Source organism: Amblyomma maculatum, chromosome 10 (genome assembly GCF_055883805.1).
Source record: "Amblyomma maculatum isolate TAMU_Amacu chromosome 10, ASM5588380v1, whole genome shotgun sequence".
In the NCBI taxonomy this organism is placed as follows: Eukaryota; Metazoa; Arthropoda; class Arachnida; order Ixodida; family Ixodidae; genus Amblyomma; species Amblyomma maculatum.
Genome location: NC_139353.1, coordinates 72,455,624 through 72,478,274, shown reverse-complemented (window position 1 = coordinate 72,478,274; position 22,651 = coordinate 72,455,624). Strand labels below are relative to the sequence as shown.

At 43.9% G+C, this 22,651-nt stretch overlaps 1 protein-coding gene across 1 annotated transcript; it reads right to left on the bottom strand.

The window, feature by feature from the left end:
* Positions 1–2,097: 2,097 nt before the first annotated feature.
* On the bottom strand, positions 2,098–22,166 carry LOC146176783 (neprilysin-1-like). The gene is made up of 8 exons (XM_084582958.1): positions 22,148–22,166; positions 17,811–17,862; positions 10,287–10,354; positions 8,546–8,676; positions 7,903–7,968; positions 4,083–4,184; positions 3,886–3,962; positions 2,098–2,647 (listed from the first exon to the last, which is right to left on the bottom strand). Exons 1-8 carry the CDS (start codon positions 22,149–22,151, stop codon positions 2,548–2,550), a joined length of 600 nt encoding a protein of 199 aa, XP_084439084.1. The 5' UTR covers positions 22,152–22,166; the 3' UTR covers positions 2,098–2,547.
* Positions 22,167–22,651: the final 485 nt, after the last annotated feature.

The window sequence follows — 22,651 nt, the reverse complement described above, 5'->3', positions numbered from 1 at the left end:
ACGTAGAAAGGTAGGCTTGAAAATCAATATGCAGAAGACTAAGGCAATGTTCAACAGCCTCGGGAAGGAACAGCAGTTTACAGTACGCAGCGAAGTACTGGAAGTATTAGACGAATATGTCTACTTAGGACAGGTAGTAACCGCAGATCCGGACCATGAAAAGGAAAGAACGAGAAGAATAAAAATGGGATGGAACGCATTTGGCAAGCAATCACATTTTATGACTATCAGCTCACCGGTATCGCTAAAGAGGAAAGTATACAATAGTTGGATCTTACCTGTACTCACCTATGGGGCTGAAACGTGGAGGCTAACCAAGAGAGTTCTACTTAAGTTGAGGACAACCCAGAGGGCTATGGAACGAAAAATGGTAGGGGTAACATTAAGAGATAGGAAGCGTGCAGAGTGGGTCAGAGAAATAACTGAAGTTACCGACATTCTAGTAGAAATTAAAAAAAAAAAGAAATGGGCATGGGCAGGATATGTAGTGCAAAGAGAGGATAGTCGATGGTCGCTTAGGGTAAGAAACTGGATTCTAAGGCAAGGAAAGCGTAGCAGGGGGCAGCAGAAAGTTAGGTGGGCGGATCAGGTTAAGTTCGCATGGATCAAGTGGATGCAGCTAGCACAGAACCGGGTTAAGTGGAGAAATACGGGAGAGGCATTCGCCCTGCAGTGGGTATAGTCAGGGTGATGATGATGATGATGATGATGATGATGATGATGATGCAGAGGGGTGTGGAACGAGAAATGTTAGGGGTAACCTTATGAGGTAGGAAGCGTGCAGAGTGGGTCAGAGAAAAAACACATATTACTCACATTCTAATCGAACTGGAAAAGAAATTTGTGTGGGCCGGACATGTATTGCTAAGGGAGGATAACCGATGGTCGGTTAGGGTAAGAAACTGAATTCTGACGGAAGGCAAACACAGCAGGGGATGGGAGAAAGTTGGGTGGGCGGATGAGGTTAAGAGGTTTGCAAGGGTGAAGTAGAGGCAGCTAGCACAGGACCGGGTTATTTGGATAAATATAGAAGAGGCCTTCGCCTTGCAGTGGGTATAGTCAGGCTCAAGATAATGATGATGGCCCTTATTTCTTTTTCAGTGGGCTCAAGGAGCAATTTTTTTCGCACGCTAAATAATATTAAAATACGCTCATGCAACAACGGATACAAGATTTCCCAAACGGTATCTTGCAAGTTATGGCATAACTTGCGCTCCGATGATTTGTCAACAGCATCAGCGACCAGATGCCAATATTTTGTTTCCTGCCTGGCGCACGTCAAAGTTAGGCGCTTGAGTGGAGCAGGTATGGCAAGTTTTTATGACCATTTTTGGCTATCAAAGTTTGGAAGTTATTTTAAATGCTCCAATACCAATGACCAATATAATTTATTCCTGACTGAAGTCAGTATATAATATGGCCAGGCTTCTGTATATACCCATTTTCAGGAAAGCAAACAAATTAGAAAAAAATTTTGGATTACCAATAAAGCCAGTCATGATGAACATCCGAAAGTAAATGTTCAATACATTTATTAAGCTCACAGATGCCGAATAACATTAGAATACATAAGAGAACCGCGAAATACGTTACGTGGTTATCTAATCAAAACCTGTGCGTCCTAATATATGAAGCTTACTTTTGTACACTACTTAGTTTAAAAGGTTTCAGCCTCGTTAAGCTAAATTATTTGCCTGAACATTGACACTTAACTACATTAGTTTGTCTCGGATGGTGTATTTCACAGCACCAAATCATTAGAGAACACGTTTAACAGACATCTGCTTACGTATGGCACACCTAGTAGTTGCTCGACTAAGCTAGGTCTAAATCAAGCAATAATCTGGGTTTTCTATTTCGTCTCGAACCACACCAGTTGAAATTGAAGCAGTGATAACCCTCCACGTTGTCTCTTTAGTTTGGTATTTCAAATGTTGATCTTGAGGACGCCGACTCGGTCCGTGCCGCGGCGGCCGTGTATTGACGGAGAAGAAATTGAAGCCATTAGTCTACTGTGCGAATGGAGTGGTCGAAATTTTCGGAACACTAAACTATGCCCCGAAGAGCTTGAGATTCTTCGAGACGTTAGACCTCGTAAATGAAACGAAGCAGATGTGAAAATTATGAAAGATTTTTCTGCACCTAATCTCGCTGACACTTGTGTCCGTTGAATGAGTAAAATTATAAATACCCTAAAACAAAACTTCACGCGTTGTCTGATTTCAGCATAGTAGATTCGTTTTGAACACCCTACCAAATGTGTCCTATAATATATATATTTACATATATACATATAAGGAACCGAAAGGTCTAAGCGACCTATGCTCAGATGTATACACTTGCATATTCTTAGAGTTCTCCTTATGTCTCCGTGGGCTTAAATTAAAATATCCCAACAAAATAGTATTCCATTTTTTTTCATATCTGATTCTATGCAAACGCTTTGTGTGTAGCTGCTGCACAATCGTCTGGAACGAAAATATGCTATGCAAAAAGGGGGATTTCCATGTTGAGTTGTACTTTCTCCCGCTCATCTGTGAGCCAGCTTCACCACAGGGTGCATCGGTGCTTCGGGTTCATCGTCGAATTAGATGAGCAGCCAAAGATCTTGCTGAATGCTTGCATGTTTTGCATTGGTACGTTGACTCTGGAATAAAAAAAAACTAAATCAGCACCTCAGCGTTTGCTGCATTCACCAGTAGTGCGTTCTGTACAATGTATACTGTTGCTGCTTTAAATTTACATGGCGTTTCCAACTTCAGAATTATATTGACGCAATAAAAGTAAACGAGCAGCTATGTAAGATAGATGAAGCAGCGAAATGGTTAAGAAATAAAGCAAAAAGAAAACTGATTCAATGATAAACAGGACGGAGATTGCATTTATTATTTGACCGCCAGTGTAAATGTCTCACTAAGTATTATTTCAAGTGACAATGAACGATGAACTTCGCCCGTACTCAGACTAGATACCTTGAACAGACCTTTGCGTGTTTTTTTTTTTAAGCTTTAACAACTGCATTTTTTCCTTTTCTGAATTATTGATTCAGTGCCCAAAAAACGCGCTCAAATGCATAAATTGCATTGTAGGGAACAACGAGGTTTAAAGAGTGAATTCGCAAGCATGAACGCAATACTCCAGCCCTGTTCGTCGTGTAAAGAGAGAATAGATAATACATCGGTGCAGGTACACCATTCGTTTGTGATACACTTCTGAAGGGAATGCATTTTTGTTGTCTCATATAGCTCAATAAGCTGGTGGGTGAATAAAAGGTTGAATAGGAAGCTCAGGGCATGTTTATATCTATGAACGGTCAACGGATGGATGGACGGATGAAAAATATTGAGGAGTGCTTTTCGAGAACTAGCAACTCCTTGCTTCGTTTTAGATTGCACAGTGCCTCCAAATGCTGCTGGAACCGTTCACTAAAGAAGTTACATAAGCTGGTCAAAAAAGAATGCTGTTTTTCCGTCGAATTCCTTCCGTCTTGTCAACAGCTATGGTGGTCATAAGTACTTGACATTTCACTGCAATTACTCCGCTCAGATCCTTGCTCGCACTGCCTAACAAAATGCTATGAAAAGACGTCCGGGAAAATACGAACAAGTCGGTAAACCTATGGAAAAAACATTTGTGCAGCTTTGCAAGATAAAAAGACAGTTTTGAAATTATGTCATGGCTAATGGCATCTGTTATTACCCAGACGTGAAGGAAAAATGTTATTTTCACCATTTCGTGTATCACCGCCAACTGGAGAAATATTTTATATCTCGGATAAAGGAGGGTAGCGTATACTGTACACGAATGGAATCACAAAGTTTTAATTGTGTCAACTGTAGGTCCCCTCGCGAGCCTGCATTTTGCCATAGAGCCGTCAAGCCTTACCTGTACTGGTGTGGGCTGTGCGGATCGTACTGGATCACCTGCTTCACATACTCTGGGCGGCTGTTGCTGCACCATACCTGTGCATATAAGCAAACCCGTGTTATATGAGCCTCGGAATTTCATTCTAGAAATAATCAGTACAGTCATTGTGTAATAGTGCTGCGCAAAGAAAATTAGGCCTGAGAAATTATATGCACCATTGCGTTTCCAATGAAGAACAGCTGTTTCGCTGTTATGTTCTCCAGGCCCCATAAGCGGGTGTCGTTTTCACATTGCTCTTCGAGTAGCTTGTCAAAAGCCTGCAAAAGAGTTTCACATGACGTGCTATATGACAAGTTGGATGCTAATGTTTGACAATAAGAGCGCAAAACAGGCATATTGCTGTGTCCGCTTATGGACACAAACATACATACATCCATACACCATGCATACATACGTACATGCATACATACACACACGTGCATACATACATACATGCATACATACATACATACATACATACATACATACATACATACATACATACATACATACATACATACATACATACATACATACATACATACATACATACATACATACATACATACATACATACATACATACATACATACATACATACATACATACATACATACATACATACATACATACATACATACATACATACATGCGTACATGCGTACATGCGTACATGCGTACATGCGTACATACATACATACATACATACATACATACATACATACATACATACATACATACATACATACATACATACATACATACATACATACATACACAGATACACACATACATACATACATCAGCATCATCATCATCAGCCTGATTATACCCACTGCAGGGCGAAGGCCTCTCCCATATTTCTCCCTTAACCCGGTTCTGTGCTAGCTGCATCCACTTGACCCCTGCGAACTTCTTAATCCCATCCGCCCACCTAACTTTCTGCCGCCCCCTGCTACGCTTTCCTTCCCTTGGAATCCAGTTTGTTACCCTCAGCGACCATCGGTTGTCCTCTCTTCGCACTACATGTCCTGCCCATGTCCATTTCTTCTTAATTTCTACTAGAATGTCGGTAACTTGAGTTATTTCTCTGACCCACTCTGCACGCTTTCTATCTCTTAATGTTACCCCTACCATTTTTCGTTCCATAGCCCTCTGGGTTGTCCTCAACTTAAGTAGAACTCTCTTGGTTAGCCTCCACGTTTCAGCCCCATAGCTGAGTACAGGCAAGATGCAACTGTTGTATACTTTCCTCTTGAGCGATACCGGTAAGCTGCTAGTCATAATCTGCGAGTGCTTGCCAAATGCGCTCCATCCCAATCGCTCCATACATACATACATACATACATACATACATACATACATACATACATACATACATACATACATACATACATACATACATACATACATACATACATACATACATACATACATACATACATACATACATACATACATACATACATACATACATACATACATACATACATACATACATACATACATACATACATACATACATACATACATACATACATACATACATACATACATACATACATACATACATACATACATACATACATACATACATACATACATACATACATACATACATACATACATACATACATACATGATCGCCTAGTGAAGCACGTCATGCTTTAAATATGTGATGGATAAGAGTAACCATGGTCGCAAACTGTCAAGTTATTTTATAATTTAGAAAACGTGTCGGGGCTCAGCTATGCGCGTGCGAAGACACTCATGCAGCCTTGCTACATTTGACAAATACTGCAAGTACGTACAGGTAGCTGTGATGATGAAAGAGAACACATTTTTTTTATAAAATAAATAACTGCTCCGCTGGTATGAACGAATAAGATTCTCTCTTCTCTTTTCGAAATAGCGTTCCCCTAGCTGAATAACATCTGCCAAATAATCTGAGATTCGATGCTCGAACTTCAACAAAATTGCTTCTTTGTTGCAAACTGACGGTTTTTATTCCTTATTGGAGGTTCTGGTGTATGAACCTAGTGTGCCCTTTCAATATGGGCTCGTTAGAGTTTCGATAGCAAAATCAGAATTTTTAGACAGTTAGGAAACTTAAAAGTACTTTTCAGAGCGCGAACTCTTAACTGTAGTGTGAGTGTTGATGACGTGTTGAAAAATGCCAAACAAAAACATACCACACACTTGCAGTCTTCAGACTGTAAAGCCAAGAGCGGCATTAACCATCCCTACCACAAGCGTGCTGGCTTTGCCGCATGACAACGGGCTGTGTAGCATAATCGGGAATCAGAAGGTAGGCGTTGAGATTTTCAGCCAGCTCATTATATTGCCGCGAACCCTACAAAACTGTATTTGTTTCCTTGGCAGCCGCCGGCATGTGGCCTTATCACTCTGATTCTGAATAGCGTATCAGTTCTGTATTCTTTCTTTGTTAATGTTCGATGTCGCGAGAAGCACCTTTATCAGTTTCGTTGTCGCGCAAGATGCGCTGAGATCTGTCTCGAAGATTGCAATCACTCGCGTATGTTTCTATAATGTTCCACGTTGTGCCAGTAGCAGTTCGCGTCGTTATCTAGATTCTTCTGAGCAGCCTTTAAATTGAGCGTTGCCGAGTGTGACGAGCATTCTTAGTCCAACGATCGACGAGCACGTTCGTCGCTGTCGCCGCCGCCGAGTTGCTTAGTTCTTTTGCGGGCGCAGGTCAGCCCAATAAAGAGTTTCTTCACTGCAATCACCGACTCTTCATTTGTGTCATCGACCTTGTCACTACGTCACTACCACGTGACATCTGGCTCGGTGACATGCAGGCTGATCCCCCGGGCCACAAGAGCAAGGCTGAGGTCTTCGCTTGACGGATCAAGGGCAGCACGCCCTTGATCCTTCAAGCGAAAACCTCAGCCTTGCTCTTGTCGCCCTGGGGGATCAGCCTGCATGTCACCGAGCTAGCCGCCGATTCAAAGGCCTAGAACCCGAACAAGGTCTGATTCCTGACCCCGTTCGACTCCGAAAGGCATCAACTTTGGCAATGGCCCAGTCAACAGCACCAGTCGTCTTCGTGCAGCCCCGAGAGCCCCCCATCTTCCAAGGACTGCCCAGTGAAAATGCGGAAGACTGGTTGAACCTTTTCGACCATGTGACAGAATTCAATGGCTGGAACGATACTGCAAAACTCTGGCAAGTCTAATTGGTTTTTCAAGGACATGCCCGAGTTTGGTTCGAAAATCACGACACTTCTTTAAAGGATTGGGCGACATTCAAATCAGAGTTTTTCGTGGCCTTTGCAAGTACTGTTCGAAAAGAAAGAGCTCAGGCCCTCCTCCAATCAAAACTTCAGCACCCAAACGAGCCCGTCTTGGTCTACGTCGAGGAAATGAAGCGCCTGTTTCGCCGCATCGACTGTAACATAACGGACAGTGAGGAAGTGAAATGTTTAATGCGAGGCGTTAAAGAGTCTCTTCTTGCAGGGCTGGTCAGAAATCTGCCACAAGCCGTGGAAGAATTTGAAACTGAAGCGTCGACCATCGAGAGGACGATGGACACATGGATGCGCCACTATGAACGACCACTCCAGCCAGTCTACGCAAGCCCGTACAGCAGCGCATCCGCGAGCGGAGAGAGCCTTAGGGACCTCATCCCAGAGATCGTGCGAGAACTCCGCCGATTTGACCGTGTGCAGTTTGGCGGATCGTGATATGCGCGCTTCTAACTCCTTGCGCTTTCCATCTGTGTTGAGGGATTATATTAGCGGTTGTTCCTCTCAGTTTGAAAAGATCATTTATCGGGAGACCTGGGTGCGTAATCCTAGTTTTCTTCGTTATCAAAACTCACTATCTCACCAATCTCGAGCCATCTCTTAGTGAAACACAGCTAACGGATGTCATTTGCTTGTGGTATTGACGTTGCTTTTCAGGGTTACTGATTTCTAGTTTTAGAAATGAGGTCTGCTAAAAATATGTGAGGCATGAGCATGGTTTCACTAACCTTAAAGGCCAGTCGAAGGCCGCCGTTGTCAGCGATATTTTCTCCCACAGTGTTCTGACCGTTGAGCTATAAGAGAGAGAAAGCGAGAAAACAGAGCACTTACTGCTCAAGATACTCAAGACAATTGTTTCAATTTATGTTCCTATGCAAATATATGTGACCTGCAAACAGATGATATTTACGTTACTTATTAGCGCAAATTGTTTGGCTGAATCTATTGCAGTTCAATGTTGTCGATATGAAACGTAACGAATCCAGTCTTCTGCTGTAATGAGTTCGAATCATATGCCTGCGCGCATTCGAGGTTAATAGTTCAACCGATTGTATTATCATGTGTTGATATTCGATAATTTCAGCGATATTTGAAACGACCAGAGCGTGAACTAATATGCCCTAAGGGTAGACGTCTGCTCGACACGTTCACTCTGCTACAGAGCGGTGATTGTAGACGATATCGCTGGAACTGCATGAAGCATGCTGTGTTATTTCCCTTGAATATAACACGGTTGGCAAAGCTGATGCGTCTAAATTCAACTCGGTGGTTGCTTATCTGCGCGTACATTGCCAAGCATAAGACCCAAAAACAAACAAACGCTACTCAGGAGTTTGTATAGATTTGCAAAACAGATATGCGAAATCTTACCGACATGTTGGTCATTGTGTCGGTGATGTTTCCATATTGGCTAATGAAGCACTCAGCCTTCTGTTCAAAATGATCGCGGGTCTCTTTCGACCACCATTGTTTCAGTGCACCGTAGGCATCGAACTGGCTTCCTGCAGGGGTACGGAGACGATAAACAGCGGTCACAATGGTTGACATTTAAATGCAGTAATAGTAATGCTCCAGAAAGGTACACTCGCAAGAGAAATTTTTGTGCTTGTGTCGGGGAAGCATAGTTGTGGGGCTTGAAGATTATTTAACAGATTATGTGTGGCTGTGTCATCCGAGCGACGGAGAGAGAAGTTTTCAGTTGTTCTTAGATTCAGGTGGAAGTACCCTTGCTGACTCTGCAGTGGAAATAGCTCCCCCGTAGCGAGGGCAAAACTATCAATTTGCGTCTACAAGTAAGTTACATACACCCAATAGCATTCAGTAGTGTATGGTCATTCCTCAGTTGTCACCGTCCGCACTCCAGATTCGAGTCCTGCAGGAAGATATAGGAACGGCGCATTCTTTATTTCGACAATTTCGGTCTACGCAGGGGTAGAAAATCTCAACTTAACTCTGCGACACTGCTGCTTCGTCATAGGAAGCAAACAACACACTTTTTGTGCCTTTTAGTTGGACCAGCTTCGGACGGTGTGGTGTCCTGGATAGCACCTAAAGTAATGTCCTATATCTCCGTACAAAAGAACATTTGGAACACATCACAAACAATGCCAGGCCCGTCTTATACAGGGTCTTGAATATTTGGGGGCTGAGATTTAAAAAATGCCATGGTGCGTTATTTTGACATGGTGCGTCATCTGTCGGGCAGCAAGGCAAGCGCGCTAACGGCCGGGATGGAGCTTGCCTCACTGCTCGACAGATGACGTGCCATGTCAAAGCAGCGTTTCGACTCTCTTCTGCGAAAATTGTGCACGCCGCCGAGAGCAGTTTTTCCTCGGTTTCAAAAAATTTAGGCAAGTACTGATGTTGAATCACTTATCAGATAACGCAGACGATATTTTGCTACTTTGTGAACGTTGTTTGAGCTCGAATGGGGTAGTAGATTTTGAATGGGCATTATTTAAATCCGAGCCCCCAAATATTCAAGACCCTGGCTTCCTGCAGGGTCTTGCAGGGTCTTGCAAGGTCATGCAGGGTTAAGAACATAGTCTATGCAAATGCGATGGAGGCAGATAGTGTGGGATCTTTATAGTTATTTGGTACCTCATATCTTGTAGTGCGAAGTAAAAAAGGATTTAAATGAGGACTAAATGCCAGCGTCTGATGACACGTGTAGCCAACAGAACACCACCCTACAGCGCGCAGCTATAGTACGCGGAGAAGGAATTTCTGATTTTACATGAAACGCCGTAAACGTTTCGCTCCAAGTCGACTGCAAGAGGAACGACGTACATAAGAACAGGAAAACCATAATTCATGGCAACGAACAACACATTAGAAGGGACTTCGTTGCAGCCGTCTATAACATTTTTATAAGCTGGAAAAACAATTTGTATGTTCAATGTTATTTCGCTAAATTTTGCTGGGGCATTGCATAGTTTAGGCAATCCAAATGAGCTGTATATGGAAGAATGAATAGCAACAATGACCGGATATCTATGAATGAGCAATTCTCAAATTCATTCCGGCGCCGTAAAAAGTGATGAGTGCTTTTGCAATAAACTCGAGAAGTGCGTGATAATGATTTGAGGAGATTAATCTGGAGCCCACTCACCCTCGTCGTCGAAGCCATGCGTCATTTCGTGCCCCACCACCATGCCAATGGCTCCATAGGTAATTGACCTGCCGAATAAAATATGTTTACTTTTAAATAAGCACTAGAACTCGCACGAATGTCCTATTCGCCCTGTGTGAGGTTTTCGATGTGTATTTATGCAACTTGCTTGGTCGCATGCCAAAGGCCTTTCTATGCCATTCCAGTTTGGTGCATCGCAAAAATGCATCGTTGATATGGAGTCAGTTTGTTTTCGCCAAGCGATTTTTACTGCTTTAGTGTCTACTATTCCAAAATGCTCTGCGCTCGCGTCGTCATTAGCACTGGCGTCTAATGCACCCACTTTTCGTGCATCCTCATTATCAAGAAGGTCCATCTCCTTCCCTTTAGCGTACACACGCTCCTCTTCCATTCCTCCCACCCTCCACTCTTCACCCCCTCTATCATAATTCCAGAGGGCCCACCCAGCTAAAGAAACCTCCCGATAAAAATTACCATACGGTGAAAGCAAATTCAAAGACCAAACCCTGTCGTTCAGCAGGTGAAGCCGAGTACTTAAGAGGCGAACGGCACATATGCATCAGCACACTGTAATGCAAACTCATATACCGAAACCACAATCGCATGATAGTGCGCAACACTGATGAGCATGATTAGAGATAACCGTGCGATACAGGTTCGAGGCGAAATTTCACATCATGCGGCAGTTGCTTCGGTTTCTATATTGCGGTACAGATTTATCGGCGCTCTTTTAAACGCAACCTGAATATAGGGTCCAAAAACTTCTGGCTGATCAGACTCTGAAGCTGACGGCCGCATCATAGCTTGGGCCTACAATATCGTCTTTAAAACAAACACCACTTTGGTCGGTCGGTCGGTCGGTCGGTCGGCTGGCTGGCTGGCTGGCTGGCTGGCTGGCTGGCTGGCTGGCTGGCTGGCTGGCTGGCTGGCTGGCTGGCTGGCTGGCTGGCTGGCTGGCTGGCTGGCTGGCTGGCTGGCTGGCTGGCTGGCTGGCTGGCTGGCTGGCTGGCTGGCTGGCTGGCTGGCTGGCTGGCTGGCTGGCTGGCTGGCTGGCTGGCTGGCTGGCTGGCTGACTGACTGGCTGGCTGGCTGGCTGGCCGGTCGGTCGGTCGGTCGGTCGGTCGGTTGGTCGGTCAGTTGGCTGGTTGGTTGGTTGGTTCACAGGGAGGGAAAGGTGCAGTATCTGTCACACTTGTTTCTGTGGACGCCTGAACCGCGCCGTAAGGGAAGGGAGGAAGGTGGGAGTGAAAGTGATTAAAGAGAAAGAGGAGCCGTAGTGGAGGGCTACGGAGTAATTTCGACCACCTGGGGATCTTTAACGTGCGCTGACACCGCACAGAACACGGACGCCTCTTTGTTTCGCCTCCATCGAAACGCAGCCGCCGAGGTCGGGTTCGAACCCGGGACACCACTTTTGGCAGACAAAGGGATAATGAACACTCATAGGCAGTTCGGTGAGAAGCATGAAGCGATTTTTCTGTAGCATTGAATAAATGCAGCACACAATGTTTTTCATCTTCCATGCATATCCACTGGCTTCCCAACACCTTGACCTTCCAAAAGAGGTGTTGGGAAGCCAGTGGATATGCATGGAAGATGAAAAACATTGTGTGCTGAATTTATTCAATGCTACATTAAAATCGCTTCATGCTTTTCGCCGAACTGCCTATGAGTGTTCATTATCCCTTTGTCTCAACCGCTACAGCAGTGAAATACAACATTTCTCTATACCTTTCAGAGTAGTTGCCTTAGTTGAGCAGGTTCATGGGATGGCTTCAGAAATTACAAACTGTGTAAGTTTGACGAAGCCTTCATTACCATTGACACGTTATGGAAGCTTCTGTGGGGCCGAGGGGCGTCCTCAATTAGCCATACAGGATTATAAGCTGTAGCAGCTTTCAGAAAGTTTTTTTTTTTTCAGAAAAGCAAGTGCGTTGCATTGTGCAGAAAATGAAAGAAACGACTGCTCATCGAGAACAGGCCGGGAGACTCTTCGCCTTTCAGCTTATTTACACAAATTAATCTGCATTCGCAGATTGACTCACAGTAGGTTTTCTATGGGCTACAATTGCATACAGTGTGATCGCGGGGAGATTGAGAACCGCAGACAGCTTAAAATTACGGTGCGGGTAGTTCTGAAACTTGCTTTTGCAAGTTGCAATAAAATGCTGATTTAAAGAGAAGGGTTGGATGAGGGTGCGAGGGAGACTTGAATGATGAGCAAACAAAAGCAGGGTAAATTCTTGAACTATCACATAGTGATAAATCATCTATAATGTCCATTCTAACCTGCTCATCCTCCACTTCTTCGGCCCTATCTTGCGAGCACCGTCACTTTTACACATCGTCATGCTCAGTGAGAGATACTCCAATGGTCGACTGCACTGAATGTTAGCTGCATGACTTCGTCATCGAGGGAACCATCCATTACATTTACGTAAATGCAGCTCGAGATACTGCTGCAAATTGGGCGACATATCCAGCTATAATCACAGCACTATCACAAAACAAAACTGCGCAGTTGCTACACTATGCTTGTGGCGGTGAAACCTTAATTGTGCGAGTTGAGCCTAAAGTGGGCAAACTTTGAATGGATGAAAGGTCTTGGCTGTCTTTAGTGTCCGGCAGCTGGTGCCGCACAGCGAATTCCAGGGTCCAATCCGTGAGCTGGGGTTGTACACCAGATCATGGCTGAACAGCACATGTCCTATCACTCGATTTCAGTGACTTCTCATAGGGAAGGAAGTTTGAAATCAGAGCAGATGTATATAAAGTGTTTGCAATGCGCACGGGGTGCTCCGCAAAGTGCGCTTTGGGACAAACACAGTCCCTTGCGAATTAGGACGAGGTTGGCGGTGTAGAGGAATGTATGACATTGCAGTTAGCCCAGGGTCACCTGCTGTTGTTTAATAATAGACTTGCTGGGCTGGCACTACGTGTTTGGGGATTCAAAGAATTCGGATAGGCATTGTGACAAGGGATCGCGAGCAAAGATACAAGTTGCGTAGCCCAGGAGCGTCCGTGGACGAAATTGCGGATACCAGTTCTGAATCACCAAAATGAGTATGTTAATTGAAGGAGCTAGCTGGTTGCTTGTAGATAGAGGGGTTGAAGACAACGGTTAATGAAAAAGCGTATGTGAGAGCGTAGGAGGCTGCATCGATTTAAACGTTTTGCTGTCGGAATTCATAGCATTTATGTAGTGTTTCTGCTAGGCCAGTGCGGCAGGCAAAGTGTTTTTTGACAGGTGATGTATATTTCCCGAAATTTGTAGATGGGAAGGTGTTGGTTCTAGGGACTGATTCCAAGCAGGACTAGAATGCTACTTCATCTTACGGTAGTGAAGAGAAGGCCTATAATAGATTTGCACCGTTGTGTGAGCTCATCTAGCCTGTTGTGAGCTCCAAAGATTAGCAGGAACTCATTGGATGTGTGTTTAGGAAGGTTGAGTGTAGTTTTTATGCCCTACGTAAGAGTGTGTTTAATTTCTATGCCTTCGCCTTAGAGAGGTATATAAATATGGGATGGAGCAAAAAACTCGGCTGATGACAAAAGCTTTTACTGTGATATTGAATTAGTGAGTGGAAGGTTTGTTAACGATTCCCGAGCATGAGGAAGGTACCCGAATTGAAATTGGTAGAAGACATTACCCTGGCCAAAGCTACTTTTTTAGTATTTTTCAGCAGTAGCGTACTCCGCTGCGTGTCATCGGCTTACCTGGGGAAGCAACAAAATGCACTCTGTGGGCTTTTTAGCGAGAAGGCAAGTAATACTGAAAAAGTCAGATATTTCCAATTACATCTTCTGTTTTCTCACCTTAATGTGGCAGCATTACGGCAAGTCAAAATCCGCCCTACTGAGCCGAGACAATTTTGAAGGTTTTTCACGGAGGTCACTGAGCAGGCGTGAATGTTTTAGTGTTGCTAATAGTGACTTCTGCATTTCTCATTGTGACAGTGTGCCTAACTTGCGCGTGGCCTCGGCCTTTGCATTCGTCTCTTCTCGCCGCAAATCCACACTGTAGCGGCTCATGTGGTTCCACACGGTCAATGTTTATGTTTTGCTTCACCTAAACCTCCTGGCAGCCTCCAGTGTAATGTTTATTTATTCTTTTAGGAAACAACTCGTGCCCTTAGGTAGGCCTAAGCAGGAGGGACAGTAAACGGTCTGAGTGCCTGAAAAAAACGAATGTTATGTATCTCTCTTCACCATCCAAACAAATTTCGAAACACTCAGAACTGCATAGGTGTACCAAGATAGCATGTCCCCAAAGGCATGGGAGGAATAAACGAATGAAGCTGGTTTGTTCTTGTTCTAAAGTGCGTATCTGCTCATGTAATAAAGCCGGATTCCCATGCTTCTCGCTCTGCTGCTAGACACGCCATGACCGGTTTCGGGGTGCCCTTTGTAATATTTCTGTTCTTCTGGCTGCGCGATATCTACTCTTCTCCTCCTTTGACGGCGCCCACTCTACTCCTAGTCTTGAAAAGCCAGTTACGCTAAGTGGCATGGCGTACTGAGATGGTTAGGGCCTACAATGATTGTTTAGGATTAGGGCTTACAAAAAGGCAGAAAGATCGTTTCGAATCCCTACCTCTACCCACAGTAGCCGTTGCATGCTACTTGAGTAACAAAATCCAAACAACAACACCTGACACGTGGACAACACCCGAAACGGTGTCCCCCAGTTTTTCTACGAAATAGATCAAATCTAGATCCGCATGAAGGTCCGTTATTGATGCCTTACAAGACGGCAATCGCGGTCAAGGATATTGTATGGCGCTGCTTTCCACCCTGGGGGTTCAGTGTCCCGCAATTTTTATGCGGGCGAGAGATGACACGATATCCAGTATTTTGTTACTTCTCGTTATGACATACTACTCATTGTTTGATTCATTCATCTCATTCACCTGATAGCAAATTATCCCAATCATTTACTAATCATGAACTCAACTCCTACCAAAAAATATTCGGTACCACTACTTTCGTCAAGTCCTGCGCTGCATGACGCATAGAAGGCTTGCGCCCTAAGACAACCGTTTAGCGCACCAAGTGAGGCGGAGCTTCATGGGAGTGCCTATTGATAGGCGTCTATGAATAGGTATGAAGACCTGCTATGAGGGCACTGAAGAAAAAACTGCTGCTAAAAACATGCCCCCTTCCAATCACGAAAGAATGGGGAAAGCTAGAGCAATAAATTTAAAAGAAAAATAGGCAACAAGCGACATGGGTGCCTATGTAGACGCGGCAGAATACACGTCATGTATTGGAACTGATGAACGTACGCCAGCAGCCATAGGCCTTGGCGTTGGTAGTGGAAAATCTTTGGCAAGAGCTGAAGACGCAGCTGTGGCATTAGTCATAGCTATCATAAACGTTGATCTTTTCTGAATCCTGATTGGCTTTGCGAAAAAGTGCGTGTGCGGGTGGGGGGGCGGGGGGGGAGGCAGTAGCTGAATATCACCTGCGGCGTTCTGACCAGGCAACCTTACAAAGATATTAAGATGATAGGAGTGCTAGATCATTCGGGGAATCTAGAAAACGATGATGCCGACATTACTCCAGGTCTCGACAACAGAGTAGGAATGTATTCCGCTTCCCCGTATCACTCCATGGATGCGGAAGACATGGATGCTAGCCCCTACTGGGCTAGAATCGTTCCACGAAGTCACAAGTTACTACAAACTTGAACGGCACAAATGTGCACGCCGTGACAAAACGTTAGATAAGGTAAAAGAGATTGGCTGGTGGAGACATCAAACGAAGTCTTTTCTTAGCCCTTATCGTTTAGCAAAGCTGTAAGCGGACCTCTATAACTCCGAGTGCAGATTCTATGTCAATGTAGGGCATAAACTCCATCTTAGGTTATAGTACACACTCCTACCTTTAAGCGATTGGAGGCCGTTCTGGTTATCTCGAACATGAACATTAATGCTTTGGCCACTGAGTGAGCCGCTAAGATCGCCGCCAGCTATGGGCTTTATGACAGTCTACGTCTGCATCTTGACAAGATAAGCATTTTCTAGTAAAGAAATCTACATTTTAAGATCTGCATCTTCTTCACGAGACGTGCATTTACTGGTTATGTATAATCGCCTACAGAACAATGAGTTTTATGATGTAATAAAGTTGCTTCCAAATAGCGCATGAAGATGGCTGTCGTTGACTGCATCTAGCTATACTTCTACACCTGCCATATCACTAGTCTACTTCTCATTTGACACTATAGCTCATTGTAAAACATTGTGTGCAAACTTCCAAATTAGTGTGCGTCAGTGGGAAGGTACTCGGTAAAGAAGTACTGAATATAATGTAGTGATTAAAGGCGTACTCTGACGTCGCGTTCCATATTAATAAGTAAGGGCCTCCTTTTTAAAAATTTATTTCAGGTTTATTCGTGGGGCATACCAATGCTAGTTATCAATATATTTCAATATTAGGATACTTTGCATGAAATAACGAATCTGATTAACGAGTCTACTGCCGTCTGTCTGTTAGCACAGAGAGGAGAGTCTAAAACCAAGAGGACATGCTAAATGGAAGAGAAAGAGAACAGCAGACATGGAGAGATGGGGCGCTAAATGAAAAAATTAACGAACGATACTTCTCTCCTGACTCTTTTCTTTCTTCTTCCGAGAAATTCTTTCTCGCTCGTGAGAATCATGAAGACTGGTTTGGTTTGGTATGAAGGGGGGGGGGGGGGGGGGGGGTTAACGTCCCAAAGCGACTCAAGCTACGAGAGACGCCGTAGCGGAGGGCTCCAAAAATTTCGACCACCAGGGGTTCTTTAATGTAATGTGCACTGACATAGAGTACTTTGCAACTGCACGTACACAAACATATACAAGTATCTATCTATTTGCTTCCTTAATATATCGCAAAAACGCTTAAAAAGCTGTGCTCAAATTTGCCTTTAAATAGAAAAGATGTCGGTATTCTACCAGAGCTGTCTAAAGACATTTATTAATTTTGGAAGGATAGAATTTCGCAGGAGGAATCACAGCGCTGCTTCAAATGCGGTCCCTATTTTTTATAATCTGTAAGTAGAAGGTATGTCATTACATGCGCTTGGAAGCGCAGGTAACATCACTTTAGGAATAAATAATTATTGGGAACAAAAACAGCTAACTGTGGGCGTTTCTGGCACAAGGGACATGCGAACGCTATTTGCCGATTATAGTCAAGTTTCGCTAATGCAAGTTACAAGATTTAGGTGGGTGTGTATGAATACAAGTGCACTAATCAGTGCCTCTAGTCACCGCGCTGTCACTGTGAGGCTTTCTGCTCTTCGGTCATAGATATACAATTTTAAAAAAGGGTGAAGGATGCTGCCATATTGGGTAGCTGGGCTGCTATCGCAGCACAGGAAAGTGTTGACGATTTTCTCCTAGCAACCCAGTCAAACCGATTTCTCTAAGGGTCGTAAAATGGTCTTATGTTTCGTTGCCAAACGTGTAGGTAACTGCCGAAGACTGCCGCTACATGAAGAAAAAGGTGCCTTACCGAGGAAGTCCATGCTGATAGAAAACGCCGTGAAGAATTCCGGACGGGTACACTGTAAATAAAAAAGACCTCATGTTATCTTCAGAATATATAATTTTCCAATTAAGTTACACCCCCCCCCCCCTTCTCGCAATATAAATATGATAGCATTACTATGTCGTGTGCAAAATTATGTGTACAGTCTTGTGTCGTTCTCGTATGGGTTTGGATAAAACGAATGGTCGTAATCGAAAAATAATTGTGTCAAGATGTTAAACAGAAATGTTGTCAATAGGATTATTAGTTAATTAATTGCAGCTCAAAAGGTAAAAGTAGACATTCATCAGACCTTCGAAATAGCCATACGAATAATGTAGACGTCACGTCAACCGGAAGGCGACATGTTGCTGACTTATGGGGCCAAATAAATCTACCATACTAATCACAAGAGTGTAATGAGTGTCAATTGATCAAATAAATATAAATTACGGCGTAAACATGCAACAAAATTGCCTGTGGTTTAGTCTAGCGTGAAGAGATAGCTGAAAGTGGTCATCTGGGCTGATCGTCTCTTACGCCTTGTAGCATCATTACGGCGGCGTTTAGCAAGACGCTCCCCACGTTGTTGCGACGTTTCCGCCACTCATTTAGCTTTAGCCCCGTCTTTTCTCTTCCGCAAACTTTCAGCTCCTGCCTCAATGTCCTCCGGATCGTCAGACGCAGCCAACCGAGGATCGTAACGAGCACGGCTGTCCAGCTGCTCTCGAGGCACGTGACGCGCTTTTAAATGTATTCGATACTGACGTCAGCGATCATGTGTCTCGACACACAACTGCTCAGTAGTTAAGCTACTTCCCACGTTGGTTGACATTTGAGTTCGACCTAGAACTTTGGGGGCAACATAGCCATCCAAAGTGTTGTGGCTTAAGTTCCAACTTGACCTCGAAGCTGGTCTTCGGACGCACACAGTAATCTTGACTTTACCTTACGTAGTGATGATATATCGTTTCAAAAATATCCCAGAACAGTGCAGAAACTGCTCCGGAGAAAGGCGTAGCCTGAACGTTGATCTGTTGTCCGCGAGATGTGTCAGCGAGATTCCGCGAGTGACAGATACGGCGCCTTTCCTTTTCTGTAAACCAATTATAGAACGCCGGTGAATTTTGATGCACCAACGAAACGCTCGTTGTGTTCGACAGGAGGCGCGTGACGTACCATGTGTAGCAGCAACACTCACGCTTCCGCATTTATTATATTCATATTCTGCAATTTTCTCGGACTGTTTATATTGTCACGTAGTGGTGACGAGGTCGACGACAATATGAAGCAAGTTAGAGCAGCAGGCCAGCCATGTGGCTGAGACTCATAAAACATTAAGCAACGTTTTCGTTTATTTTATAACTTTGGTACAAAGCAGATAAGGAACATATAAAGGGGGTAACGGTGAATTTATTTCTAAAAAAGTGCGATAGTAAATTTAGACAAAATCTTAACTCTTGTGTGGCATATGGTAGCCTTGGCATATGAAGGCTTGTATGATTTATATGTCACGTATATCGGCCCAAGATAATATATAGTGGCGAAAGAGTAGCATCAAAGGAACAAACAAATTTTCAGTATTGAAAAACAATAATCAAATAAAGAGCACCTGCCTGAGCCCTATTGCAAAAACCAGTGCCACTGGGAGCCAGCGCCCCAGCGCCATACCTAATTATGGTCCCAGTATGACGCTGGACACTGGGCGCACTGGGACGCGGCATACTGGGACGCTCCGCGCTGGCGGCACTTTTCGCCCGGAAAAAAAAGGCGTGGGATAAAAATTAAAAAGTAAAAAGTAACGAAACAAGTTAGGTACATAAAAAACCTAAAAAAGTAAAAAAAAAATAAAAAAATTACTGCACCAAGCGTGCCTCGAACTTAGTCCCTAGGTACATACCAATCACTAGCTCAGCACGCTAACCACTCGGCCCCGCCGAGAACTGGATTTTCGATTAACATTTCTGCATTTTATGTCATGACCCGCATTTATAAGGTTTGGACTTTATGTTTCGCAGTCTACAGGCCATTGCTACCGCTCTAACAATTGCAACTTCTTGATCATTTTAGCTTGCTGCATGCTCTCACGACTTTCAACTAATGTTCTGGGTGCTTATGTGCGCTGTTTTGTGCACTGGAATCATTTTAACATGTGGAGTTTGACATCGCTGGCAAATTTACCAACGCCGGCTCTTGGGTGGTGCTCTGCTACCGTGGGCGTAATTTTCGCTGAACACGGAGCTTTAGTAGAAGCCTTCAAGGAAAAACGTGCGACCAAGCTTCAATACCTGCAAGCGCCGCAGCGCTGACACTAATTGCGTGTAACTAAACCTTATTTGTATGTAAACATTGCGGGAAGCGTTGCGATGACCGAGGGCTCGGCTGCTTGATACGCAGAGTAAGAAGGAGCGCAAAAGCTTGAGAAACACGCCAAATATAATGTATTACAAGCACTGTATGTTGTTGCTTTTTCTCTCATGGACCCCTCGCTTGGTAAACTACTCTTTTCCTCGTTTTAGTTTTTCTTTCTGCTGTTTATACTGGGCCGTGGTGCAGGCTACGCTCGCCTGCGATTGAGCCCGCATTGAACATTTTGGCAGTAATCATTGTGTTAGAGTGCCCTTAAGATCAGCTGCGAAGTTGGTTATGCATGGCAGCCCACATTATTCAATTCCAGCTTTAGTTGTGCGTTAATCGCCAGTGTGTCATGAGATCGAGGCGCGGCGATCGTTGTCGCTCTCGAAACGCTCGAAACGACCTATCGAAACATGGAAACTCTAGAAAAAAGATACTGCCTTTGTTTTTTTACAAATGCGCAACGACTTCGCAGCAAAAAGCGCTTGCATTGAACCATATTTTTCATATGCCCCCCGATGGTCGATTGAAAGTACGCTGTTGCCCTGTTGGCCCCTGAGGGATGCTACTCCGGCTGACGCCACAGGCCGCACTGGCTATACTGGGGCACTGGGACCAGTGCGGCCCCAGCGCACATACAGCGCTTCTCCCAGTGCATCGCGGATGCCAGCGACACACCCAGCGTCAAAAGTCTAATCCCAGCGTTTTTCTCCCATCGCACCAGTGCAGCCAGTGTCTTCCCGTTACTGCTCCAGTGAATATCGCAGACCTCCAGCGTGCCCAGCAGATCCAGTGCAAAACCAGCGCGAAAATCTTACTGGTTTCGCACTGGAGACGCTGGTTTTTGCAATAGGGAGGGCACAAGCCTTTCACATATGACATAAACAAAAATATGTTCCAGCATACGTATACATACAGCTCTCTTAAATAAATATTGTGCAGTTGGTTAGAAAGGTGGCGATGAGGTAATGACGCACTAAATAGTAAGTATTTCTGTTAAAATCTGCAAATTCATCCTAACTAATTAACCCGATCTTCTTGAAAGAATCATTATACATCAAATCGGGCCTCAAAACAACATTTCAAATTTGAACCGAAAAGCTTATATCTCGGTAACGTATAAAATGTGTTCGAAGCTTGAAATAAAATATGAGCGTTTACAAATATGTTTTCACTATAATTTAGGTCAAGTAACAGGCGCAACTTTCCTCTGACATTTCAGGTTTGTAAATCATACAGTTAAAAAGATGTTTATTTCTGCCTCCTTCCTTTGAAGATTGTGGTCTTAGAGATGACAAACCTTCCCGTCATGTATGCAAGATTGTAAGTGCTTAAATAGACGAAAAGGCTTCCAGACATTTACTCAGTTTCATGATGGAGAAGCGGCATCATTAACCCAGACTTAACCCCTGAACCAGACCTGAAATAATTGGCCATCCTAGATCTATGAGCAGAACGTCATCTATAATACCCAGACCATAACGTTTAGAAGATCGCATGTTCTTAAAAGCAACTCCCCCCACCCGCCATCGTTTAGCTATGATAAGATAACACTCTAATTTGCGATGACCTGCACACGAGAGCTTTTTTCTAACTCGTGTGCCTAATCGGTGATGCCATCTAGTTGCCGCAGAGTCATCCGAACCACAACGTGTAACACATTCTCATTGACCTGCTGAAGGACACGACAATGCCACATAGTGACAAGTTCGAAAGTGGCGGTGTGGCAACAGTTCACTGACGTCATTTCTTATCACTTTACAGACACACTATTGATAAGCGCAATGCAAAAAAGCCGCTGCATAATATTTGGTACCTACAATTTATACCAGCTTAAACTTGTCTTCCATACTGAGGCGAAAGCGAAACATTGTAAAGAAAGCGGACATTTAGTAAACAAAAGGATTTGGTTTCAAACATGCGAAACTATGGTGCGAAACGCCCACAGCGTATTTGCATCTTCTTACCCATTTCGTTACTGCTTGGATTATAAAAAGCGTTCACAACAGCAGGGCCGACGAACCAGCTGCAGTGAACGAGAAAAAGAAAATTACACAAATTAAGTACAAATATATCCCAGCAGACCAAGCGTTGATAGCCTCACTTGACCCAGTCTCATGCAAGTCATCCTAAATGGGAAAAGACCAGTTTATCTTCATCCTTGCTTCCAATTATTTATATTTACAACAACATTATGATTATAATACTTGGGGATGTGGTTTAAAAAAGGATGATAATCATTCAAACGCCACATCCTGTGACTTCAGTGAACTAGACCTTGCCATGAAAGAAGTTCCTATGACCACTTGAAAAAAGTACACAACGATTTACTTTCGCGCTTTGCCTGTGTTAATGTGCGCGTTTGTGTTAGTGTTGGAGAGTGAAAAACGATAACTTACTCTTTATCCTGGTCATAAGGTTGTCGCAGCTTACGCATTTCTTGTATCCACCTGTTCCTCACTAGCCAGTAA

Coding starts and splice junctions, on each gene's coding strand:
- LOC146176783 (XM_084582958.1), bottom strand. Junction 4,185..7,902: donor GCCTTCGACTGGCCTTTAAG/GTTAGTGAAACC, acceptor ACTCTTTTGCAG/GCTTTTGACAAGCTACTCGA. Junction 2,648..3,885: donor CACAGCCCACACCAGTACAG/GTAAGGCTTGAC, acceptor TTTTTATTCCAG/AGTCAACGTACCAATGCAAA.